General features: G+C 69.8%; 1 protein-coding gene across 2 annotated transcripts; it reads right to left on the bottom strand.

The window, feature by feature from the left end:
- Positions 1-140: 140 nt before the first annotated feature.
- Positions 141-25,442, bottom strand: GPT (glutamic--pyruvic transaminase). 2 transcript variants are annotated; one of them, XM_045006405.1, is made up of 12 exons: positions 25,288-25,442; positions 17,580-17,718; positions 11,101-11,190; positions 10,327-10,435; positions 8,855-8,988; positions 7,421-7,664; positions 6,148-6,227; positions 5,649-5,785; positions 2,739-2,913; positions 2,273-2,428; positions 1,598-1,710; positions 141-1,257 (listed from the first exon to the last, which is right to left on the bottom strand). In XM_045006405.1, exons 2-12 carry the CDS (start codon positions 17,709-17,711, stop codon positions 1,167-1,169), a joined length of 1,461 nt encoding a protein of 486 aa, XP_044862340.1. In that variant the 5' UTR covers positions 17,712-17,718; positions 25,288-25,442; the 3' UTR covers positions 141-1,166. The 2 variants fall into 2 exon arrangements, with proteins under 2 accessions (XP_044862340.1, XP_044862339.1); XM_045006404.1 differs by lacking the exon at positions 25,288-25,442 and adding an exon at positions 18,051-18,124.

Genomic DNA, 25,442 nt, shown 5'->3' with positions numbered 1-25,442 from the left:
GCCTGACGGTGCCCAGCCGGTGCCAGGGCAGCAGCAGCGTGGCCTGCGGTGCCCCACAGGGAGTGGGGTGGCCGTGTGTCCCAGTGCCCCCCCCCCCGGAGCAATGCCCCCCCACACACACACAGCACGGCAACCCAGGCTCCGTCATTAACTGTTTATTGCTGCTCTGGGGGGTCCAGGCCGGGCCCCCGTGAAGCCCCGTCTCCAGCTGACCATCACCCAGCCTCATGCACCCGCCCCCGGCCACGTCTCTGCCCAGGACACAGGCGTGAGGGGTGGGCACAGCAAAGCCCCACAGGCTCAATCAGTGACACTGGCACGTCCCTCCATGGGCTGCAGCTTCCATGCCACCCGCGGGCAGCTCTCCACCTGGGCAGGCCCCGTGTGCCCAGCCTGGGCCCCTGGGTGGCTCTGTCCTGCCCCGGGGAAGGGGGTGGCGCAGGGAGCCCTGCTGGCCTGGCCTAGGGGGCAGACAGAGCCGCTGGGCTGCCCCCTTGCAGGGCACAGGGCCAGTAGAGGAGGCGGGGGAACGAGGCACTTCAGGACAGTGGGTGAGGGGGAGCGGGTGGGCACCTGGAGTTTGGCATTGATGGGGGGGGCAGGGGCTGTGCTGGCCCAGGCAGGGCTGGTGATACAGCCTGGGCCGGGGAGCCGGAGTCCCGGCCTGGCCAGGCTCTGGCAGACAGAGCGTGGTGCCCCCTGCCCTGGCCCGGGGAACGGGCGTGAGACGGAGGACGGGGGAGCCCAGCACAGATGGCACAAAGGGTGCTGCTGGAACCCACCCGCAGGGCCCACCTCATCCAGCGGTGCCCAGCAGGCCGCACGGGGCTAGTGGAATTCAGCCAGCTGGGCCGCAGGGGGGGCAGGGGCTGCGAGCTCGCTGGCACACAGCTGCCTGGTGCTGGTGCAGCCCGTGCCCCAGCTGCCCCACCCCCAAAGGCCGGGGGGGGGGGTGATGGAGTGTCGGGGACAAGGCACAGCCCCCGAGCGCCTGGCACCCCTCAGGAGCACCTGGCGAGCAGGGCAGCTGGGCTGGCACAGGTGGGTTCCCAGTCGGGGGCATGGACACCTGCCAGTCCCACTGCCAGAGCGAGAAGTGGCCCCAGCCCCCGGCAGGCGCTGGACGGGCAGGCAGGGCAGAGCTGGTGGATGTCCCGGGCAGCACATTAGGAATATTCCTGGGTGAACTTGGCATAGAACTGGCTGAGTTTCTTCAGCACGATCCGGAGCTTCTCCACGTGCGGCAGGATGGTCATTCTGTGGGCAGAGAGATCCCTCAGCCCCGGGCACCTGGCTGAGCCTAATCTGCCAGCCCCTGCCCCCTCCCGGGAGCCAGGGGCCCGTTAACACCCCCCCCCCCGCCCCCGTCACCCAGCACAGCTGGGCACAAGAGAAAGCGGGAGTCAGGGACCTCCCGAGGGGGCAGGGCTGTAGGTCAGGATTGAGGGGCAGGGAGGCTCGGGGGGTGAGACCTGGGCAGAGGGGATGGGGGTCAGGATTCGGGGGCAGTGGGGCAGACTGCCGGGTCTCTCCCAGCTCCGCATAGCCAGCCCTTCCCAGGGGATCCGGGTGCGGAGTGAGGCCAGGGGGCCCTTACCTGAAGTGATAGGTGCCCTCTCGCTGCCCAAAGCCGCTCCCTGGCACCACGCAGATGCCCGTCTCCTCCAGCAGCTGGAGGCAGAAGAACATGTCGGGGGCAAAGCCCCGCGCCTGGGGAGGAGCGAGGGCCGGGTTAGGGGAGATGGGGGGGGAGGAGAGATGCCTGGTCCGTGCCCGGCTCTCCCTGGCCCTGCTCCCCTGCCCATGTCCTGGCCCCGCTCCCCCGCCCACGTCCCCGGCCCCGCTCCCCCACCCACATCCCCGGCCCCGCTCCCTCGCCCACGTCCCAGCCCTGCTCCCCTGCCCACGTCCCGGCCCCGCTCCCCCGCCCACATCCCGGCCCAGCTCCCCCGCCCACGGCCTGGCCCCGCTCCCCCGCCCACGTCCCGGCCCCGCTCCCCCGCCCACGTCCCCGGCCCCGCTCCCCCGCCCACGGCCCCGGCCCTGCTCCCCCGCCCACGGCCCGGCCCCGCTCCCCCGCCCACGGCCCGGCCCCGCTCCCACACCCACGTCCCCGGCCCCGCTCCCCCGCCCACGTCCCGGCCCCGCTCCCCCGCCCCCAGCCCCCAGGCTGCTCCATGCCCGGCTCTCCCCGGCCCCGCTCCCCCAGGCTGCTCCATGCCCGGCTCTCCCCGGCCCCGCTCCCCCAGGCTGCTCCGTGCCTGGCTCTCACCTGGGCCTCCTGCACGGCCCTGGCGGGGATCTGGATCCTGGGGAAGGAGTACATGGCGCCCTGCACGGGGTTAGAGCGGATCCCGGGCACCTGGCTGAAGATCTCCTGGGTCAGCTGCGCTTTGCGGGCCAGGTCGCTCAGCACTGCCTGCTTCTCCTGGGAGCCGAGAGACCCACAGCGCTGAGTGGCGGGGGCTGCCGTGGGGGACAAGGGGGGGCTGCAGGCAAGGGGAAGTGGGAACAGGCTCTTGGGTATAGCAGGGCCTGGGGTCGGGGGAGAGGCCCATGGGGTGGTGGAGGAGGTGGGTATGGGGCCTTCCCTGGAGCGGGGAAAGGGGCTGGTGCAGGGGGCAGCTGGTGGATCTGGGCTAAGATGCCCATGGGGCTGGTGTGGGGGGTGCCCCCCAGGGAGGAGCTGGCGCTGGTGGCCGGGATCGGGACCATGGCTGCGAGCCCCCCACACTTACCCGGATGAAGCTCTGGTACGAGGGCTCGCCAGGCTTTGGTGGGTTCATGACGACGTCCAGCAGCACCTGGCCGGGCACAGGTGGGCACAGCCGCACCGACACCAGCTTGGAGAGCTGCTGCTGCACCGCCGGATCCAGGTTCACCACCTCCATGTACCCCCCACGGAGCCCGCACCTGGGGGGCGAGAGGGTGAGACTGGGGCCTGGCTCCCCCTCCCTCTGGGACCCTGGGGGGTGGGGCCTGGCTCCCCTCCCTCTGGGACCCCGGGGGGCCGGGCCTGGTTCCCCTCCCTCTGAGACCCCTGGGGGGCCGGGCCTGGCTCCCCCTCCCTCTGAGACCCCTGGGGGGTGGGGCTTGGTTCCCCCTCCCTCTGAGACCCCTGGGGGGCCGGGCCTGGCTCCCCCTCCCTCTGAGACCCCTGGGGGGTGGGGCCTGGCTCCCCTCCCTCTGGGACCCCGGGGGGCCGGGCCTGGTTCCCCCTCCCTCTGAGACCCCTGGGGGGCGGGGCCTGGCTCCCCCTCCCTCTGAGACCCCTGGGGGGTGGGGCCTGGCACCCCCTCCCTCTGAGACCCCTGAGGGGTGGGGCCTGGCTCCCCCTCCCTCTGAGACCCCTGGGGGGCGGGGCCTGGCTCCCCCTCCCTCTGAGACCCCTGGGGGGGGGGGCCTGGCTCCCCCTCCCTCTGAGACCCCTGGGGGGCGGGGCCTGGCTCCCCCTCCCTCTGAGACCCCTGAGGGGTGGGGCCTGGCTCCCCCTCCCTCTGAGACCCCTGGGGGGCGGGGCCTGGCTCCCCCTCCCTCTGAGACCCCTGGGGGGGCGGGCCTGGCTCCCCCTCCCTCTGGGACCCAGGGGGGCCGGGCCTGGCTCCCCCTCCCTCTGAGACCCCTGGGGGGCGGGGCCTGGCTCCCCCTCCCTCTGAGACCCCTGGGGGGGCGGGCCTGGCTCCCCCTCCCTCTGGGACCCAGGGGGGCCGGGCCTGGCTCCCCCTCCCTCTGGGACCCCTGAGGGGCGGGGCCTGGCTCCCCCTCCCTCTGAGACCCCTGGGGGGTGGGGCCTGGCTCCACCTCCCTCAGGGACCCTGGGGGGCGGGGCCTGGCTCCCCCTCCCTCTGAGACTCCTGGGGGGCGGGGCCTGGCTCCCCCTCCCTCTGAGACCCCTGGGGGGGCGGGCCTGGCTCCCCCTCCCTCTGAGACCCCTGGGGGGGCGGGCCTGGCTCCCCCTCCCTCTGGGACCCAGGGGGGCCGGGCCTGGCTCCCCCTCCCTCTGGGACCCCTGAGGGGCCGGGCCTGGCTCCCCCTCCCTCTGAGACCCCTGGGGGGTGGGGCCTGGCTCCACCTCCCTCAGGGACCCTGGGGGGCGGGGCCTGGCTCCCCCTCCCTCTGAGACCCCTGGGGGGCGGGGCCTGGCTCCCCCTCCCTCTGGGACCCTGGGGGGCCAGGCCTGGTTCCCCCTCCCTCTGGGACCCTGGGGGGCCGGGCCTGGCTCCCCCTCCCTCTGAGACCCCTGGGGGGCCGGGCCTGGCTCCCCTCCCTCTGGGACCCCTGGGGGGCGGGGCCTGGCTCCACCTCCCTCAGGGACCCTGGGGGGCCGGGCCTGGCTCCCCCTCCCTCTGGGACCCCTGAGGGGCGGGGCCTGGCTCCCCTTCCCTCTGAGACCCCTGAGGGGCGGGGCCTGGCTCCCCCTCCCTCAGGGACCCTGGGGGGCCGGGCCTGGCTCCCCTCCCTCTGAGACCCCTGGGGGGTGGGGCCTGGCTCCCCTCCCTCTGGGACCCCGGGGGGCCGGGCCTGGTTCCCCCTCCCTCTGGGACCCCGGGGGGCCGGGCCTGGCTCCCCCTCCCTCTGGGACCCTGGGGGGCGGGGCCTGGCTCCCCCTCCCTCTGAGACCCCTGGGGGGTGGGGCCTGGCTCCCCCTCCCTCTGGGATCCCTGGGGGGCGGGGCCTGGCTCCCCCTCCCTCTGGGACCCCGGGGGGGGCGGGGCCTGGCTCCCCCTCCCTCTGAGACCCCTGGGGGGTGGGGCCTGGCTCCCCCTCCCTCTGGGATCCCTGGGGGGCGGGGCCTGGCTCCCCCTCCCTCTGGGACCCCGGGGGGCCGGGCCTGGCTCCCCTCCCTCTGGGACCCCTGAGGGGTGGGGCCTGGCTCCCCCTCCCTCTGGGACCCCGGGGGGGCGGGGCCTGGTTCCCCCTCCCTCTGAGACCCCTGGGGGGCCGGGCCTGGCTCCCCTCCCTCTGAGACCCCTGGGGGGTGGGGCCTGGCTCCCTTCCCTCTGGGACCCTGAGGTGCCGGGCCTGGTTCCCCCTCCCTCTGGGACCCTGGGAGGCGGGGCCTGGCTCCCCTCCCTCTGAGACCCTGGGGGGCGGGGCCTGGCTCCCCCTCCCTCTGGGACCCTGGGGGGCGGGGCCTGGCTCCCCCTCCCTCTGAGACCCCTGAGGGGCGGGGCCTGGCTCCCCCTCCCTCTGGGACCCTGGGGGGCGGGCCTGGCTCCCCCTCCCTCTGGGACCCCTGGGGGGCTGGGCCTGGCTCCCCCTCCCTCTGGGGCCCTGGAGCGAAGGGGCACGTCTTGGCGCCGCCCAGCATGTCATGCTCCCGCGAGACGCGAGCCAGGGGGGCATTGGGCTGCGTGTGCGCGTCTGTGAGCAGCTCGGCTGGGCTCAGCTCTGGGTCAGAACTGCCCCGAGGGGTGGTCAGGGGGTCCCGGGCAGGGCCTGAGCAGCTGGCTCAGGGGGCTGCCAGCTCCCTGCTCCAGCTGGCCTCCGGGGCTAGTCACCCTGGGGCCACAGCGCCGCCCATGGGGCTGGACTTACATCCCCCCTGGCCTCCTCCCTGCCCCCGGGGCCTGGCTGGGAGCCCGGCCGTGCTCTGCCCCATGCCCCTCGGCGCGGGGGGCAGATGGGGGGCGGGCGGGGGCACTCACTCTCCCATGAAGCCCTTGGAGATGGAGTGGAAGGATACCAGCTCCACCACGCTCGAGTACGTGGGGCCCATCTCGAAAAGGACCTTCTTGAAGGAGTGGAACTCGGAGCCCTCGGCGTAGACGTTGTCCTGATAGACCTGCGGGGCAGAGGGGGGGTCAGGGCACCCGCCGGGCCCACCGCTGGGCCCACAGCCGGTCTAGGGGTGCCAGCCCTCCAGGAGTCTCCAAGAGTCGAAGATGGATCTTTAATTAAGATGCTGTCGTGTGCTGATGAAACCTCCAGGAATAGGGCCAAGCCTACCGGCCATGCCAGGGCCAACGCCCACCCACGGGACCCTACAGCCCCGCCCACTCCTCCGGGCGGGGGCAGCCCCCCAGCTCTGCCAGCCCCTCTGGTGGGGGGCGCCGGGCTGGCTCCCCGGAAGAGACGCTCGGCCCCCCCAGGACAGGGAGCCCGGCCGTGGGGCAGCGGGGGCTGGGAGCCAGCCCTCGCCCTCACCTCGTCGGCCATCAGGAAGAGCTGCTCCTCCCACGCAAACTGGATGACGTCCTCCATGCATTTCCGGCTCTGGACCTGGCCTGTGGGCGCAGGACAAGCCCGTCAGGGGGACGCGGAGGGCCCCGCGCCAGCCAGCACCTCCCCCCCTGCGCTCACCCACCCTGGCACCGGGGAACCGCTCTGCACAGGGACCCAGGCCAGCCCAGACCTCCTGGCCCCCACACCGTCCTCCCCCCAGCACTGGGGGCATAGGCCAGGAGGCGGGCACAGCACTGCCGGGATGGCACCATCCCTTCCTCACCCCTCACAAGTCAGGGTGCCAGTGCCCCTTTCCTCTGCCCACCCACCGAGCTCAAAGCCCTTCACCAGCATTAATTCCCGGCACGGGCCCCCGGCAGGTCACTCAGGGTCACCCCCTGGCTTCCCGGGGGGGCCGATGGCAGGCAGCAGGCTGGGTTCCCGGGGGCGGGGGCAGCAGGCTGGGTTCCCAGGGCAGGTGGCAGGCTGGGTTCCCGGGGGGGGGGTGGCAGACTGGGTTGCCGGGGGGAGGGCAGCAGGCTGGGTTCCCAGGGGGAGGGCAGCAGGCTGGGTTCCCGGGGTGGGGGCAGCAGGCAGCGGGCTGGGTTCCCGGGGGGGGTGGCAGGCTGGGTTCCCGGGGTGGGGGCAGCAGGCAGCGGGCTGGGTTCCCGGGGGGGGGCAGCTGGCAGCAGGCTGGGTTCTCGGGGGGGGTGGCAGCAGGCTGGGTTCCCAGGGCAGGTGGCAGGCTGGGTTCCCGGGGGGGGGTGGCAGACGGGGTTGCCGGGGTGGGGGCAGCAGGCAGCAGGCTGGGTTCCCGGGGGGGGCAGGCTGGGTTCCCGGGGGCGGGGTGGCAGGCTGGGCTCCCAGGGTGGGGGCAGCGGGGAGGACGAGACAGGCCCAAGGTCACACAGAGCCTGGCAGTGCTGGGATAGAACCCAGGAGTCCTGGCTCCCCGTGCCCAGCTGTAACCCCTAGCACACCCTGCCTCTGTCTGACCCTGGCTGGGGGGCCCGGCTGCTCCCCGGACCTGGCCACCCGGCTCTGACCTCTCAGTGCCCAGCCCCACGGCTGGTGGGGGGGAAGCTGGAGCTTGTTAGAAGAGCCAGTTAACGAGTTTCGGGCTGGGGACAGGTGCTCGCTGGGCACCTCTGGAAAGCCGCCCGGGCCCCATTCCTGCCCCACTGAGCCGGCCAGTCCCTGCCCTGGGGCTGGATAGGAGCCGGCGCCCCCGTCCCATCCCCCGCCCCCGCGGTACCGGTGGGGTTCCCAGGGTTGATGATGCAGAGCACGCGGGGCTGGCAGTGCCCGCGGGCCTGGCGCAGCGCCCGCCGCAGCTCGCCGACGTCCAGCGCCCAGCAGTGCTCCTCGTCCAGGTAGTAGTTGACCTGCACGGCGTTCAGCTCAGCGATGCCAGCCGAGTAGAGCGGGTACTGGGGGATGGGGATCATCACGCCCGTCCGCGACCGGCCCTCCCCCGACACCAGCAGCTTCAGCATGGTCTGGGGAGAGAGGGACGGATGGGCAGGGGCCGCGCGGGGCGGGCAGGGACCGGGGTCACCGGGGCTGCAGCGCGGGGGGCAGAGGGGCACGAGGGTGCGGCAATGGGTCAGGGCTCCCCCCAGGGAGCAACAGGGCCCTGGGGGCTGCGACCAAAGGGCCATTGATGCTCTGGGCACTGCCCGCTGGAGCACCCCCACCCCGGTGACAGGGGGGCAGGGCAGGGCCAGACGCCTGCCCCCCATTGCCTCCCCATCCCCCATCGCCCCCCCTCTATCATCCCTCCCCCCCACTAGCCCAGCCTGTGAGTTCCCAGCAGGCCCGTGGCTGCCAGTCTGCCAGGGCTGTGCCAAGCGTGGCACAAAGGGCCCCTTGTGAGGCTGCCCGAGCGCCCGGGCAACGCTGGCATGAGAGCTGGGTCCCAGCCACTGGCACCTCACTGAGGGTAGCGCCAAGAGCGGCGGGGTGGGGGGGAATGGGGCTTGGGGGGGAGGGGTCCTGGGAGCTCCAGGGGCATCAACAACCAGGCAACAGAGCGAGAGGCCAATTCTTCCCTGGGCACAGGGGCACCGAGAGCTCAGGAACGGGAGAGAGTAAAGATCCCAATGGGAGCAGAGTCCCCATCCCCCCACACCCCGAGCTCTGCCGGTGCCCCTCACTCCTGACCCGCAGCCCCTGCTCTCCCAGCCCTGGGCTCCCCACACTACAGCTCTGCCGGTGCCCCTCACTCCTGACCTGCAGCCCCTGCTCTCCCAGCCCTGGGCTCCCCCCATCACAGCTCTGCCAGTGCCCCTCACTCCTGACCCGCAGCCCCCTGCTCTCCCAGCCCTGGGCTCCCCCCAGCACAGCTCTGCCGGTGCCCCTCACTCCTGACCCGCAGCCCCCTGCTCTCCCAGCCCTGGGCTCCCCCCAGCACAGCTCTGCCGGTGCCCCTCACTCCTGACCTGCAGCCCCTGCTCTCCCAGCCCTGGGCTCCCCCCAGCACAGCTCTGCTGGTGCCCCTCACTCCTGACCCGCAGCCCCCTGCTCTCCCAGCCCTGGGCTCTTTCTCCCCCAAAGCTCTGCTGGTGCCCCTCACTCCCAGTCCCCAGTCCTGGGCTCCCCCCACAACCCAGCTCTATTGATGCCCCTTGGTCCCAGCCTGCAGCCCCCCGAGTGTGTCCACTGCTGGCGGGGAGACGGGACACCCTACCATGACGGCGTCACTGGCACCCGTAGACAGGTAGATGTTGTCCGGGTTGGCGGGGATGCCCCCGTCCCGCCTCTCGATGTACCGGGCCACATCCTGGCGGATGATCTCGATGCCGGGGCTGGCAGTGTAGGCACCTGGTGAGGGAGAGACCCGAGCTGGGGGTTGCTGGTGAGCAGAGGAGGCACCAGGGGTGCTGCCCTCGGGGCCTGGCTGTGGGGGCTGCATCGGGGGGGTTAGTGCTCCCGGTGGGAGACATGCGGTCGGCCAGGCAGGGAACAGGGACAGCTTCTCCTGGACACCCCATCCGCCCTGGGGGAGCCCCTCTGAGGGACAGGGGATTGGGGGTATCAGCCGGAGCCCCCCCAAACTCATCTCCCCCAGAAGCCACCCAGTAGATTACGCAGCGATTTTAACACATTCCAGGGTCCTGCTCGAGGCAACAGCCAGGCTACCAGGCCGTGCCAGCCTGTGGGCACTGCGCCCCGAGCGGCCAGGCCTGGATCCTCAGCCAAGCAGACGCCCCGTGTGGCTCTGGACACGCCTGCAGGTGTCGTATGGGAGACGTGGGACTCTGCTGTGCCTGGGTGGGGGCCTGCAGCGTCCTGGGCCGGGGGGGCTGGGCAGCATACTGGGGGGGAGGGGTCTGCACGCTGGGCTGGGGGGAGGTGGGCAGCACACAGGGCTAGGGGGGCAGTGGGCTGCAGACTGGGATCCCAGGGGCAGGGGGTGTCAGGCACCAGGCTGGGTTCCCGGGGCGGGCAGCAGGCTGGGTTCCCAGGGGGGCAGCAGGCTGGGTTCCCGGGTGGTGGCAGGCTGGGTTCCCGGGGGGGGGGGATGGCAGGCTGGGTTCCTGGGGGGCCGGCAGGCTGGGTTCCCGGGGGGGGTGGCAGGCTGGGATCCTGGGGGAGCAGCAGGCTGGGATCCCGGGGGGGCGGCAGGCTGGGTTCCCCGGGGCAGCAGGCTGGGTTCCCGGGGGGGCGGCAGGCTGGGTTCCCTGGGGCAGCAGGCTGGGTTCCCGGGGGGGCGGCAGGCTGGGTTCCCTGGGGCAGCAGGCTGGGATCCCAGGGGAGCAGCAGGCTGGGTTCCCGGGGGTGGGGGGTGGCAGGCTGGGTTCCCGGGGGGGCAGCAGGCTGGGTTCCCGGGGGGGGGGGCAGGCTGGGTTACCGGGGGGGGGGGCAGGATGGGAAACCGGGGGGGCGGCAGGCTGGGTTCCCGGGGGGGCGGCAGGCTGGGATCCCGGGGGAGCAGCAGGCTGGGTTCCCGGGGGGGCGGCAGGCTGGGTTCCCGGGGGGGGTGGCAGGCTGGGTTCCCGGGGGGGCGGCAGGCTGGGATCCCGGGGGAGCAGCAGGCTGGGTTCCCGGGGGGCGGCAGGCTGGGTTCCCGGGGGGGCAGCAGGCTGGGATCCTGGGGGGGCGGCAGGCTGGGTTCCCAGGGGGGCAGCAGGCTGGGATCCCAGGGGGGGGGGTACTCACCGACGCTCTGCCCTCCGCACGCTGCCAGCAGTCTGCGTGCTCGCTGCTTGGCATCGTCGGGGAAGAGGGGTTCGCTCAGCAGCTCGGGGTACAGGCACAAGGCACTGACCTGTGGGGCACAAAGCCTTGAGACGGCTCCACGCTCCACCCCACAGCCACACAGCTACTGCCCGGCTCCCACTCTGGGGTCCCCATCCCCAGGAGCCCTCCCTGCCTAGCCGGGCTGACAGGGGACGCGGGGACCAGCAGGGCCCCCCGGTCCATGTGATGGGGCTGCAGGGAGCAGCCTCGAGTTCAGGGCTGTCTCAGTGTCTAGCCCATCCCCAGAGTTACCAAGCTCCTGCAGCAGTGAGTTCCACAGGCTCCTGAGCCCTTTCACCCCCATTGTCTGTGCCCTGTGCCCCCTTGCTCTGGTCTAATGGCCCAGCAGGCCTGGCCAGTGGTTAGAGCGCGGGGGGGGGGGGCTGGGTGCCACAACTCCTGGCTTCTATTGCTGGCTCCGCAACTGGTGCCCTGAGCAATGTCAGACACATCCCCTCCCTCCCTGCGCCTCAGAGTCCCCCGCAAAGGCAGAGGGTTACTAGCCACCCTGGCTGGGTGTTATAGCCCGGCCCCCCCCTAGGCACAGGCTTTGCCCATCCCCCCCCCCCCCGAGCTGCAGGGGCCCAGCCCAAAGCCTGTCCCCCAGACTCAGATTGGGGGGGTGCCCCCTACACCCCCCACACCCCCCCCACACGTTTCCCGCTCCCGGCGGGTGGCAGGGCCCTGGCGTACCTGGCGCAGGAAGGTGATGGGGCGCTGGCCCATGGCGTGGGCATCGCCGATGTTGGCTTTAATCACCTCTGTGAAAGGCTTCTGCACACCCTGCGGGGGGAGAGAGGGAGGAGGGAGAATGGAGCCAACCCTGGGAAAGCTGCCTCTGCCAGGGCGCTACCTCCCCCAGCTACGATACCCAGCCTGCATCCAGAGGGGAGAGCGCCCCCTGCAGATCCACCCCCGCCCTGCAGCACAGCGCCCCCTGCAGATCCACCCCCGCCCTGCAGCACAGCGCCCCCTAGGGCCTGCATCCAGAGGGGAGAGCGCCCCCTGCAGATCCACCCCCGCCCTGCAGCACAGCGCCCCCTGCAGATCCACCCCCGCCGTGCAGCACAGCGCCCCCTAGGGCCTGCATCCAGAGGGGAGAGCGCCCCCTGCAGATCCACCCCTGCCCTGCAGCACAGCGCCCCCTGCAGATCCCCCTGCCCTGCAGCACAGCGCCCCCTAGGGCCTGCATCCAGAGGGGAGAACGCCCCCTGCAGATCCACCCCCGCCCTGCAGCACAGCGCCCCCTAGCACCACCCTGGGGCCTGCACTGACTGAGGGGAGAGCGCCCCCTGCAGATCCACCCCCTGCCCTGCAGCACAGCGCCCCCTGCAGATCCACCCCCACCCTGCAGCACAGCGCCACCTAGGGCCTGCATCCAGAGGGGAGAGCGCCCCCTGCAGATCCACCCCCACCCTGCAGCACAGCGCCCCCTGCAGATCCCCCTGCCCTGCAGCACAGCGCCCCTAGGGCCTGCATCCACAGGGGAGCGCCCCCTGCAGATCCACCCCCGCCCTGCAGCACAGCCTCCCCTAGGGCCTGCATCCAGAAGGGAGAGCGCCCCCTGCAGATCCACCCCCGCCCTGCAGCACAGCGCCCCCTGCAGATCCACCCCCGCCCTGCAGCACAGCGCCCCCTAGGGCCTGCATCCACAGGGGAGCGCACCCCCTGCAGATCCACCCCTGCCCTGCAGCACAGCGCCCCCTAGGGCCTGCATCCACAGGGGAGTGCCCCCTGCAGATCCACCCCCGCCCTGCAGCACAGCGCCCCCTGCAGATCCACCCCCGCCCTGCAGCACAGCGCCCCCTGCAGATCCCCCTGCCCTGCAGCACAGCACCCCCTAGGGCCTGCATCCACAGGGGAGCGGCCCCTGCAGATCCACCCCCGCCCTGCAGCACAGCGCCACCTAGGGCCTGCATCCAGAGGGGAGAGCGCCCCCTGCAGATCCACCCCCACCCTGCAGCACAGCGCCCCCTAGCGCCACCCTGGGGCCTGCACTGATTGAGGGGAGAGCGACCCCTGCAGATCCACCCCCTGCCCTGCAGCACAGTGCCCCCTGCAGATCCCCCCGCCCTGCAGCACAGCGCCCCCTAGCGCCACCCTGGGGCCTGCACTGACTGAGGGGAGAGCGCCCCCTGCAGATCCCCCTGCCCTGCAGCACAGCGCCCCCTAGCGCCACCCTGGGGCCTGCATCCAGAGGGGAGAGCACCCCTACTGATCCACCCCCTCCCTGCAGCACAGTGCCCCATAGCGCCACCCTGGGGCTTTGGTGTCCCCAAGTGGGCTGTGGTTGCAGGGGGCGAGCACATCCCGCTGCCCAGCAATGCAGTGAGGGGCTTGGATTGAGGCTCCAGGCCGGCAGATTCCTGCCGCACCTGCCGTGCTGCCCTCGAGATGCCCCGCAGCCGGCGTGCCCGCCCCACAGACCTAGGCTGGAGCAGAGCCGCTGGGAGCTGCCCTCCACCTGCTGGGTCCCCTGCCAGCCAGGCTCCTGCACCCTCCGACAGGCTGCACTCCTGCCCCCGCTCCCCACAGCGACCCTGGTGGGTGGGGCCGGGGCATCCCAGGCCTGGCTTCATGCCCAGCCTGTAACACTCCCGCAGGCAGGGAGGTCAGTGCCCTCAGGATGATGCATCTCGGAAGCAAGAATTCTTGCGTCACCCCGAGCACGGGACTCTGCACTCCGCTCCAGGATCAGCTGGGGAAAGTGCAGCCGTGCGCTGGCAGCCAGCACCCACCCCGCCCCCGGGGACTTTGCCCCACGCCACACGCCTGCCCTGACCTGTGCGGGTGAACCCACAGCGCCAGGCATTGCACAAGGGATACACACAGTCAGCCCGGCACGGCTGCGCCGCCCAGGCTGCTCATCAGGGACCGAGAGCCAGGGCAGCGCCCGACCCTGGCAGGGCACCCGAGCTGCAAGGAGCCGAGTGGCTCTGGGCTTGGCCCGCCTGTCCCAAGCCCATGCCCCCCCGCTGCCCCATGCCCCAGCCCCCAGGGACGCTTGCTCATCCCCATGACCCCAGGCAGGGCAGGCCTGTCTCAGCCCCATCCCTGCCACCCTCTGCCCTGTGCTGCCCCTCCCAGGGCCCAGGAGCAACCAGGGTCAGGGCGAGAGGGAGAGCGGGCCCCACCGTGTCCCAGGTGCTGAGATGGGACAGACTGTCTCCCCCACCCCCATCTGGGGCCCCAGGGGGCGGGGACGTGTGTGCAGAGCAATGGCATGGGCCTGGGGACGCGGGCTCCCTGGTGGAGACGTGACACGGGCTGAGTCAGCTGGACACAGTCCAGGACAGGCATGGAGGCCGTGCAGGGGACCGGGCCGTCCCTTGTGGTGGTTGGTTGGAGGCTGGCAGCAAGACAGGCTCCTTTGGGCCGCGAGCTGCAGGAGAGGCAGCCAAAGCAGCCGGCAAGGTGGCACCATGCCACGCAGCGCCGGCCACAGGCCTGGGAAAGCACAACCCGCTGGTGCCAGAGGAAGCCTCCCAGGCAGGGGCACAGCCAGCCTGCTGCCACTGCTACCTGCAGAGGGCACAACCTCTGCCCCGGGCACTGCACAGCATGCAGCAGTCACTGGGCAGCGGAGAGCCGCAGCCTGTTGGGAGGGGGTGAGGAAGTGGGGCTGGTCTTAATGTTTATCTGCACACTGTGGGGGGGCCTCAGTTCCTGGCCGACCCTCTGTCACCTGGCAACTAATGGCTGGGCCCTTCCCCCTGCAAGGGGGATGCTAAAGGTGGGTGAGAACAAAGAGGTCAGGTGACCTCCTGGCCCGGGAAAGAGACAAAGGCCAGAGAGGAGGGGCTGGAGAGGGTGTCAGTCTGGGGCTGGCTGGGGACGAGGAGTGAGGGCAGATGTGGGGGTCTGGCTCACTGCCCCCCAGGACCCGGCCGAGGGGTCCCGTTCTCTGCACCTACAAGCTCTGTTTTAGACCCTGTTCCTGTCATCGAATAAACCTCTGTGTTACTGGCTGGCTGAGAGTCACGTCTGACTGCAAAGTGGGGGGGCAGGACCCTGTGGCCCCCCCAGGACCCCGCTGGGGGGACTCGCTGTGGGAAGCGCACGGGGGGGCAGAGGATGCTGAATGCTCCAAGGAGAGACCCAGGAGGTGAAGCCGTGGGAGCTTCTTGCCCTGCAGACAGGCTGCTCCGAGGGAGAGGAGGCTCCCCAGAGTCCTGCCTGGCTTGGTGGGGAGCAGTTCCAGAGCAGCGCCCGGGGACTCCCTGACAGAGGGGATGGGAGGCCTGGCTGGTGAGACCACACACACACCCCACTGCCCTCCCCTGCATGGACTCAGCACTGCCCAGCTCTGTGTCATTGGCCCCGTACTGCTCACAGCTCACGGAGATTCTCCTCTAGCTTAAGTGGCAGGGCCTGGGTTTTTGGAGCAAGAGGATTCAAATCCCAGCCCGGGTGTTGACAAGTTATTGCAGGTGCCCATGCATGCAGCCCCGGGGGTTTCTGGAGCCCAAAGTGCCCACAGATTGACTCTGCGGCTAAAGGGCCGGGGTTACACACAGACCTGGAGCCTCTCTTTGGCTCTTCAGCCCCCAGTGCCATTGCACCCCCTAAGCCCTGCCTGGGCTGTCGGCCACGCCCGGCCCTGGGCAGAGGTTTCTGTTAGGCCAGGCTGGCGCTGCTGCCGGGTCTGATGCCCTGTGCCAGGGTGAACGAGGCTGTCAAAGCCCCGGTCCTGGTGTCTCCTGCGCGCCTGCCTGCACCTGCCAGATCAGACAGTGCCAGGATCGGCCCAGAGCCTGCTGCTGTCAGTAGCTGACACGCTGGCCGGGCAGGAGAGACGTCCCCAGCTGCCCTCACAGTGAGTGAGCGGCCCTCCCTGGCGAGGGGGCATGGAGCCTGCCTGGGCGGTGACTCTCACGTAATGCCCCCGAGCCAGGCCGTCGCACGCACATCGCCCCCGCTAGCACGCGCACCGGGGAGTGAGACGCAGCCCAGCCTAGCAGGCATGGACGGCACCTCGCTGAGCCCCCTGCCAGCACAGAGCTACCCCCTGGAGTGGCAGCCCTGGATCACCTCCCTCTGGGAGCCTCCTGCCTCCCCCCGGGTCCTGGCCCGGGACAGAGGACGGAGAGGGGAAGAGTGAGATGGGGATCGGAGCCAGGTTATGTAACTGAACCACCCATATCAGGACAGGGAGACACCTGCGCCCAGGTGTGCAGAGTACACGCCCAGGTGCAAACGTAACCCTGGTGACTGGCCCCGCCCCTGCCTCACCTCCCAGCTGGTGGGGTGGCCTGACCGGGCAGAAACAGACACGGTGCCGGATGAGGCCACGGCCAGTGTGGCAAGCCCGGGGGTCCGGCGGGATCTGTCAGTGTAGCAGGCAATGGGGTCCCGCTCCATCCCCTCAGGAGAGGAGGCCCCAGCCCCAGAGCTGGCCAGTGTCTCCCCTGCCCATCAGCTCCTCGGTGCCTGGACTATCACCCGGCCACAGAAATGGCCGGGGGCGAGCCCCAAGGCAGGAGGGGGAATTCCTCCTCCCCCTGCAGGCTTGGTAGCCTGCCGCCATGGCCCATCAGCAGCCTCGCTCGCCGAGCCCGTGAGCCCCCCAGCACGGTGCCAGGGGGCGCTGTGCTGCCGGGAACCAGACTGGGGGCTTAGTAGGGGTTGGGGGCGCTCTCCCCTGAGCCCACACAGACTCTAATGCCCCACTGCAGTGCTAGGGGCCTGTGCCACCGGAGGTGCCACCTTTGAACCCTGTGCTCCTTCCCGGTCCCACTGCACCTTTCCTAAGAGCTGGGTGTGACGAAGTGGGGGGTGCAGGGCCCTGACTCCCCCACGCGCCGTGACACTGGGCTAGCAAAACTGAACCCAGGGAGTCACGGGCCACTCCTGACCTCCCGCTGCACTTCCACGTGGAGTCTGTCTTCCCTCCCTGGCCACTGCCCGGCCTCACCGCGCGCTGCCCCTTTCCACCCCAGAAGTGGCTGCATTTCAGGAGTGCGGGTGGGACCCCGGGAAACGCACCTCCAGGGGCTGCCCAGGGCTCTGGCATGAGGGCAGTAAGTGCAGCTACTTGCTCCACACCCACCCACCGCCGGGCTGGTCCCAGGCAACTTCCAGGTGTTTGCTCAAGACTTTGTGCTCCCAGCGCACAGTGAAGAAATCAGCAGCCGGGCGCCCTCCTGCCCTCAGCCTGTTCCACACGGTGCCGGGGACGCAGGGAGTGGAAGGCAGCGGGCAGAGCAGCCGGGCGCTGTTCTCTCAGAGCAACGCAGGGCCCATGCCCAAGAGACACTTCCCACGGGCTTCAAGAGGAGCTGGGGGGGCCTCGCTCAGGAGCGGACCCAGGGAGGGGGCTCATGGGGCAGGGCCCATGCAGGGGGCTCAGGCACTGGGGGCCCAGGGGGGAGGGGGCCCAGGCACCGGGGGGCACAGGGGGCAGGGGGCCCAGGCACCGGGGGGCCCAGGGGGCAGGGGGCCAAGGCAGACGGGGCACAGGGGGCAGGGGGCCCAGGCACTGGGGGGCCCAGGGGGCACGGGGCACAGGCAATCGGGGCCCATGGGGCAGGGGGCCCAGGCACCGGGGGACCCAGGGGGCAGGGGGCACAGGCACCGGGGGGCCCAGGGGGCAGGGGGCCCAGGCACCGGGGGACCCAGGGGGCAGGGGGCCCAGGCACCGGGGGGCACAGGGGGCAGGGGCACAGGCACTGGGGGGCACAGGGGCACAGGGGGCACAGGCACCGGGGGGCACAGGGGGCAGGGGGCCCAGGCACGGGGGGCCCAGGGGGTAGGGGGCCCAGGAACTGCGGGGCACTGGGGGCACAGGCACTGGGGGCACAGGGGGCAGGGGGCTCAGGCACCGGGGGGCCCAGGGGGCAGGGGGCCCAGGCATTTGGGGCCCAGGGGGCAGGGGGCTCAGGCACTGGGGGCCCAGGGGGCAGGGGCCCCAGGCACCGGGGGGCACAGGGAGGCTAGTGGGCACTGCTGAGAGAACCTGCCCTTGGTGATGCCCGCCTAGCCCGCGGAGGGGGGGGTCTAACTCTTATTAACGACACTGGGTTTGTTCCGGCAGCGCCCCAGCTCCCCCCCCCCCGAGAGCGGGCGGCCGCGCGGTGCCAGGCGCTGTACAGACGGGCTGGCGCTCCAACCCGCCGGGACAGCCGGGGGTGAGGCCCCAGGAGAGCGATCCAGCGGGCGGCTCTGCCCCTTACCTGCCTCAGCTCCTCCTCCAGCTCCACCGCGCGGGCCAGGACGGGGCCCCGCACCGCGTACTCCAGCCGCTTGATCCAGGGGTTCATGGAGTCCAGGCTCAGCACCTTCTCCCGCAGCCCGTTCTCCGCCATCCTGGCTCTGCAAGGCACGAGGGGGCGGCAGCTGAGAGCGGGGGGCGGCAGCGGGGCGCGGGGGGCCGGGGGCTGCCCGCCGGAGCGCAGCCGGCAGCGCCTTGGTGCCGCGGAGCAGCGGGGGAGCGGCCCGGGAGCTGGGGCGCGGGGGGAGCCGCGGGTCCGGCCTGGGGGCGGCAGGTGCCCGGGGAGAGAGGGAAGGAACCTGCCCCGGGGAAGGGACCTGGGATCCGGCTCTTCCCTCCCCCCGCAGCCTCCAGGGACTTGGTCCTTGTCTTGCGCCCTCCTTCCCTGCCCCCCCCCGGAGCCAGGCGGCCCCCGCGGGGGGCGAGCACCTACCCAGCCGCTAGACAGGGCGCCCCGGGTCCCGGGCGCGGAGAAGGAGCGAACCGCTCAGCAGCTCTTTAATAGGGGGCAGACGGGGCAGAAAGGGGGCGGGGGGAGGAGACAGGCTGGTGCTGGAAGAGACTCCGGCCTGGGAGGGGGAAGAGAAGAGGGAACGAGCCGCGGGGGGGGGCCTGGGAGCCTGCCAGGACTGGAGCCGGGTTGGCACCAAGGCAGAAAGCCCCCCCCCCCCCCCCGCCTGCCCTCCCCACCCCACCCCCACACAGTGTTTGTCGCCAGGCTCCGGGAGGGAAACTGGGCTTTGTGTCTCCTGTCGGCTGGAGCGCTGGAGGCTGGAAGGGTAATGATGGGCCTGGGGGGTCCTGAGGCCCCTGTATCTTGCCGGTGGCTGTCGTGGTTGTCACGGTGCCGCCACTCAGAACAGGGGACCAGGCTCCCCACCACCAGGCTCCTGCAACTGGAGCTAAAGGAGACTCGCCACTAGCCGCAGGTGGTACGGGGCCTAGGACACACAGTCGAGCGGTTCTGATTCCATCCAGTAGGGGGCAGTGGAGCACACTGTAGACACACACACACCAGAGGCCTTTCTACAGGCCTGCGGGCTGTGACATGCCTGGTAACAGCTGTGGGGCTGCCCAGAGGGGCCGAGGAAAAGGGCTCCTCTCCCCAGAGCCTGCTCAGGAGGTATCAGACAGTCTGGGCCCTGCTGGGGCGAGGCCAGGGGCGCCGAGCGAGGGTGCGGCCCCACCCACCCAGCAGAGCCCCGGTGATTGTGTCCAGCAGGTCAGCACTGAAAGGAGCAAAACTCCCTCTGCACACGAGGCAGCGAAACCGGGGAACAGGTCCGCTGAACACGCCAGCCAACAGAGCACCCAAAGGGCTACTCGCTGCAGGGAGTCGGGGCGCTCTCCCCGCCGAGCCAGCGCTGATCCCGGCGTGCCCTCGGTAGGGGGCGCTCTCCCCGCTGAGCCAGCGCCGACCCCGGCGTGCCCTCGGTAGGGGGCGCTCTCCCCGCCGAGCCAGCGCCGACCCCGGCGTGCCCTCGGTAGGGGGCGCTCTCCCCGCCGAGCCAGCGCCGACCCCGGCGTGCCCTCGGTAGGGGGCGCTCTCCCTGCCGAGCCAGCGCCGACCCCAGCATGCTCTGCTGCAGGGAGTGGGCTGGGAGGCTCAGTAGGGGGCGCTCTCGTCTCTGAGTCACTGCTGATCGCAGTTCCCTGGTGTGGCAGTAGGGGGAGCTGTGCTGGAGGGGCAGAGGGGGCAGTGTGTCACCCCTTTGGGCCGTTCCTGGATGGGTCAACAGCCCCCCCCTGCTCCCCACAGCCGGTGCTGGGAAGAGGGTGAGGTCAGGTCCCCTGTTCTCCTCACCCCATTTCAACTCTGAGAACCTTGGGGCAAAGTGACCTCCAAATGGGACCTGCCTCCTTGGCCAACCCAGGCTTAATGCCCAACAGTGGGGAGAGAAAACCAGGACCCTTCTGCCACTAGGCCTGGATCACTTGATGTAAAGGAGACTCTCCCTTAGCTGCAGCAGTATAGAGCTTATGAGACACACTTGAACAGTTCAGCTGATCTGCCTAGGTTCTTATGTGGGCCACCTCACTGCAGCCAGGAGCAGGGGTGACACATACCCACCAGCCACAGGTCCCAGCCTCCAGAAACCACCGGCGAAGGGTGGATGGTTCATGGCCCCTCCCTGCCCCCAAACCATGGAGAGGGGAAGGGACTTGCCCACAGTCACACAGCGAGTCAGTGGCCCGGCTGGGAACAGAAGCCAGCACGTTCTGCTGCCCTAACGACACCCCCCTACAGCCACCTACGGGAACCCGCTGCAAGTCACCACGCACCTGCCTGAGCCTGAGACCGTCTGGGCCGTCTCCTAAGGACTGTACGTTAACGATGTCACCAACTGTGGAACCCTGAGCTTGGGTCCCGGCAGGTTAAACAATTCACATGGACTGATCTGGGGAGGCAGCCGGACACCTGGGTTCAATCCCTGACTTGCTGTGTAAGCTTGGTTGAGTCACATAAAATTGCGTTGTGCCTCAGTTTCTCCTTCGGTAAAATGGGAATAGTATCCATGACCACCCAGGACCTGCTGCCATCCTCCACAGGGCAGTTCAGATTATCCTGTCCCGAAAGCATTGGCTCCCACCACTTGGTGTAGAGGAGAATCTCCATTGTCTGTTGGCAGTATAGTGCATATGGCACACAGTTGAACAGTTTGTTACAGTGCTCACTCAGCTTGGTAAAGCGCTTTGAGGTGAGTGAGTGACTGTTACTGAGTGTTTAGGATGGGTGATGGTTTCCAGCTCACCCACGCGACCCATTAACGATGCAGGAGCTTTCCAATCAATGGGTGGCGTTTTTAAAGCATTTCAGGAATTAATCAATAGCCGTGGGAGGGGAAAAGCCTAGAACAGGGACGCACTGATAACTCCTGAATCGCCCGGGCATTGACCCTGTCTGAGCCTGGGCAACCAGCTGGGGTCTCCCGGGCCCAGCCTGCGCTGGCTGACCGAGGGCAGCCATGGTCAAGTCCCCCATGCACCCTTGAGGTGACCACAGGGCCAGCTCTGGGCACCAAGCCACCCCGCGTCCTGCGATCCGCTCCGGGGAGGCCGCTCCTCCCCAGAATGGGGCGATGGCAGCAGGGATGCTGACAGTGTGGCAGAATGGCCTCAAACACGGCACCACCTCCCTGTGGAGTGAAGGGGGCGCCACAGGTAGGGCCCAGGTCCTGGGGAGCGGGCTGGCCTGTGGGACGGGGGGCTCGCCCCTGGCCGGCAGAGCAGCGTGGAGCCGGACCAGCCCGGGCCGCAGGGAGTGGGGTGAGGGGCCAGCTGTGCAAAGCAGGGAAGCCAGTAATTGGTTTCACATTTGCCCTGGCCCGGGCGTAGGAGCAGGTACGACCCAAGGACGTGGTGCGGATGGGAGAATTTCAGAAGGGGGCAGAGGGTGGGGCGGAGGAGCCGGAGTTTTCAGCTGAGCCTGCTGAGCTGGAAACGATCCGAACCGGCTCTTCGGCATCTGGGGTTAGCGTGAGAAGGGCCCACCCCACCGCCGCAGGGATCCGCTGAGCGGGGGCAGGGGCGCCAGCTCAGCCAGCAGCAAACGGGGCTGGAGATTTTCCAGCCCTCAAGAGCTCTGGGGTTCACTTTGGGGCAATGGCTCTGGCTGATTCTTGCCCAATCCAAATGGGCTGGGCTCAGTGAAAGCTTGCCTGGGCCAGCCAGCCTGGGTGGGGACTGCGAGGCCCAAGTGCCCTGATCCTAGGCCAGACCCCCGGGCGCCATGGGGCTGGAAGCCGCTGTCAGGGAGCAGCTGAGCCATTCTCTCCCCAGTTCTGAGACTCCTTGGGGTGACTGTCACCCCAGTGTGCTCTGCTTTGCAGGCTGTGTATGGGGCTCCCTTCCCCCACCACTGAAATGCAGCCGTTTCTGGGGTGGAGCGTGGCAGCCGTTCAGCAGAAATATGGCACAGCAGATTGGGACAGACTGCCCCTGCACAGCACAAGGGGGCACTGTGCTGAGGGGAACACGGCAGGTGACTCAGTAGGGGGCGCTTTCCCCTCTGCCACTGCCAAGCTCTGGGGCAGAAGGGGCAGAAAGGGGGAGGGGGAGGGGGAGGAGACAGCCTGATGCTGAAAGAGACTCATGCCTGGGTCCCTCCAGCACAAGCAGCACGACTCCCCTCCAGGAATCTCAACACGCTTGACACCTCGCCGTCTCCTTGGGAGAGCAGGGTGGGCCCCATTTGCCAATGGGGAAACTGAGGCACAGAGTGGGGCCATGATTTGCCCAAGGTCACCCAGTGAGCCAAAGGCAGAGCCAGGGATCGTCCCTGGGCATCCTGGCTGCCAGTCCTCCGCTCTGATCATTCCTGCAGGGCTCCCAGCTATTACTGCAGCTTGCACGTGGCCGGGTCCCTGAACGCCAGGCTCTCTGTGCAGGAGACTCCCTCCTCCACTGCAGCGCCCCCTGTCTGGAGCAGCCGCCCCGTCAGGCCCTCACCCGCTGCCGCCTCTGCTCCTCCAGCCCTGGGCTCAGCTCCGTGCCCTCCCTGACCTCTGGCGCCTGTCGGTGCAAGCGCCTTCCCCTCTGTGCAGCTCTCCGCTCCGTTTCCATCTCCCTCCTCCCACCGGTCCCCCAGCTCGAGTTCTCCTCCCGGGGCAGCAATTTAACCCAGCACAGGGGCATCAGGAGGGGTGTTTCTGGGTCTTGCCGGGAGGTTGGCAAGGGAAACAGGGCCATGGGCAGAGCCAGCAGGGGTAAGATAGAGCTGAGCACAGTACAGCCTGCCCATTAGCCCTGGCGAGACGGTCTCTGCAGCATGGGGGGGGCGAGGGGACCGGGCCCCAGCCCAGGGAGCCAGGCGGGGAAGGACACGTGGGCCGGGGAGCACAGTGACACTGCAAGGATCCCAGCGTGATTAATACACCGATTACAAACGCTGACCCTGGAGGGATTCCTGCAGCCACTGCTGGGGTGCAGCGCCGCTGCCGTCCCAGTGCGCAGTAACGTCACCGAGCGCTTTAGGAGAGGAAGTGGAGAAGAATCCTGTGTCCAGCTGAAATTAAAGGGGATGCAGTGGAATCACGGCCAGTGGGATTTGTCCAGGGCACGGAGGTAGCTCCTGGACACCTGCAAACGCACCCTGGGATCCTTAATGGCCACCAAGCAGGCAGGACCTCAGTTGTAGGCTTCATTCAAACAATGGCGCCTCCTGCAGCACAGCACCCCCTAGTGTGGGGCTGGGCCATTGGGACCAACATTGCCTGCCAGGGGAGAGCGGCCCCTAGTGAGTCTCCCGGCAGCACAGCGCCCCCTAGTGCGGGGCTGGGCCATTGAGACCAACATTGCCTGCCAGGGGAGAGCGCCCCCTAGTGAGTCTCCCAGCAGCACAGCGCCCCCTAGTGTGGGGCTGGGCCATTGAGACCAACATTGCCTGCCAGGGGAGAGCGCCCCCTAGTGAGTCTCCCAGCAGCACAGCGCCCCCTAGTGTGGGGCTGGGCCATTGGGACCAACATTGCCTGCCAGGGGAGAGCGCCCCCTAGTGAGTCTCCCAGCAGCACAGCGCCCCCTAGTGTGGGGCTGGGCCATTGGGACCAACATTGCCTGCCAGGGGAGAGCGCCCCCTAGTGAGTCTCCCGGCAGCACAGCGCCCCCTAGTGCGGGGCTGGGCCATTGAGACCAACATTGCCTGCCAGGGGAGAGCGCCCCCTAGTGAGTCTCCCAGCAGCACAGCGCCCCCTAGTGTGGGGCTGGGCCATTGAGACCAACATTGCCTGCCAGGGGAGAGCGCCCCCTAGTGAGTCTCCCAGCAGCACAGCGCCCCCTAGTGTGGGGCTGGGCCATTGGGACCAACATTGCCTGCCAGGGGAGAGCGCCCCCTAGTGAGTCTCCCGGCAGCACAGCGCCCCCTGTTGCTTGCTGGGACATTAGGGTCAGCACTGACTGTGGGAGGAGAACGCCCTGTACTGAGCCCCACCCCGCTCCCTGCAGCACCGCGCCCCCTCACGCCGCACTGGGGCACTGGGGCCAGCCCTGATTCTCCTGCTGTCACGCTCGGCCGGGTCCCCAGAGCCGCAGCTGCTCTTTGTTAGGGTGGCTCTTGCTAGCGGCTCCACCTGCACAGGTGTCCAGCGAAGTCGCTGCTTCGAGGCCTGAGCGCCATTCCCAGCGTGTGGCTCTTGGGTGGCCTTGGGGGGTCTCAGCCAGCTCCCGGCCCCACGGCTCTCCCAGGGGCCGGCGCGTGTCCTTGGGGAGCAGCCCAGGCTCCTGTGCGGCGACGTGGTGCTAATGACCCTGGAGAAGCCCTTGAACTTCAGCCAGGTGCGCAGGAGCCGCAGAGCCGGTTTGGGCCACCCTGGCTCCATGGCGTCTATACGGCAAGTCCCTCTCTAGAGCCGGGGAGTTCCCCTGCCCAGCTGCTATGGGGGGCTCAGAGTCTGGGTGAGTTTGCACCCTTTGCATCCAGGGCCCTGCCGCCTGCCAGGGCTTGGCCCACAATCCCCGCCCCCCACCCCCCCGCTTGGGTCCATCAGACCCTGGCTGGCCAGGCCAAGGCACCGGCCCTCAGTGAGGAAGAGGCTCAAGGTAACACCCCAGAACGGGAGGGGATTCCAGAAATAGGGCAGGGCAGGGGTGCGATTCCCCTCCCCCCAGGTTCCAGCACTGGCAGGGTTAAAGGAGGAGTGGCACCCGCAGGTCCCTGCTCACACCCCCACCCGGACCTGACTGATTATCAGTCCCAGTCAGCTGAGCCCAGCCGGAGGCTGTGCCGGCCTGGGGGGACCTGATAGGCTGCGGGGAGCCTGCTGGGCCCCTCCTGCCTTGGGCCTCCTGCCAGCACTGCAGGTCCCAGCCCCACCCTCGCAGCTGTTGAGGCTCCAGGTCGGTTTCCAGACTGGCTCCGTCAGCGCCAGCCTGGAGCACCCGCAGAGCGAGCAGTCGCTCCCCCGCCACCCCCTCCAAATAAACAGACCCTCCCCCTCCACCCCCCAACTGATGCAATCACCAGTAATGACACTGCCCAGGTGACATGACGTGGGCAGAGCCCAGAAAGGACAGAGAACTAGCGCAGGGTACATGGGACACGGGGCAGGGCCCAGCACCGCGGCTGGAGACGCAGCGAGGACGGAGAACTAGCGCAGGGGAGACGGGACACGGGGCAGGGCCCAGCACCGCGGCTGGAGACGCAGCGAGGACGGAGAACTAGCGCAGGGTACATGGGACACGGGGCAGGGCCCAGCACCGCGGCTGGAGACGCAGCGAGGACGGAGAACTAGTGCAGGGGAGATGGGACAGCCACGAGGTTCTGTCCCACCAGGCCCTGCCCCGGAGCCGTGGGACCAGGGGACGGGACCATGGAAGGGGGAACCAGGGGGAACTGAGCGGAGGAACACGGGTGATGGGCACAGCCCTGGGGGCGCAATGTGGGGGAGGGGGAGCTCCGCCGCCTGGGACAGTCACAGCGGGACGAAGGAGAAGGGCCGCCTGGGCTGGGTGGTCCCACCCCATGGGTGATCTCCAGGTGAGCAAGGGGCTGTGACCCACCAGCCAGCGCCCCCTGCTGCCCTGCCCTGGTAGCTGCCCCAGCAAAGGTCCATGGGAGCTGCTCCCTCAGTGCCAGGCTGCAGGGGGCACTGCTGGGCATCAGGCACCCAAAGGACCCACAGGCTGGTGCCCTGCCCCCTCGGAGCAATGGGCTCCCCGCTGGGGCTGGCACTCACCTCGCTGGCTGGCACTCTCCTCGGCTCCCGGGGCTCCCTCCCAGCGCACGCTCCCCGAAGCCTGTGGCAGAGCTGCGGGCGGGCGGCTGGGAGGGCGTCGCCTGGCTTTGCGTGGAGCCGGAGCAGCTGCGTGACCTTTCCGGGAGCAGCTGCCT

The sequence above is a fragment of the Mauremys mutica genome, chromosome 2 (assembly GCF_020497125.1).
Source record: "Mauremys mutica isolate MM-2020 ecotype Southern chromosome 2, ASM2049712v1, whole genome shotgun sequence".
NCBI classification, from domain to species: domain Eukaryota; kingdom Metazoa; phylum Chordata; order Testudines; family Geoemydidae; genus Mauremys; species Mauremys mutica.
The sequence above is the reverse complement of the archived record's forward strand: the minus strand, read 5'-3'. Positions and strand labels throughout refer to the sequence as shown.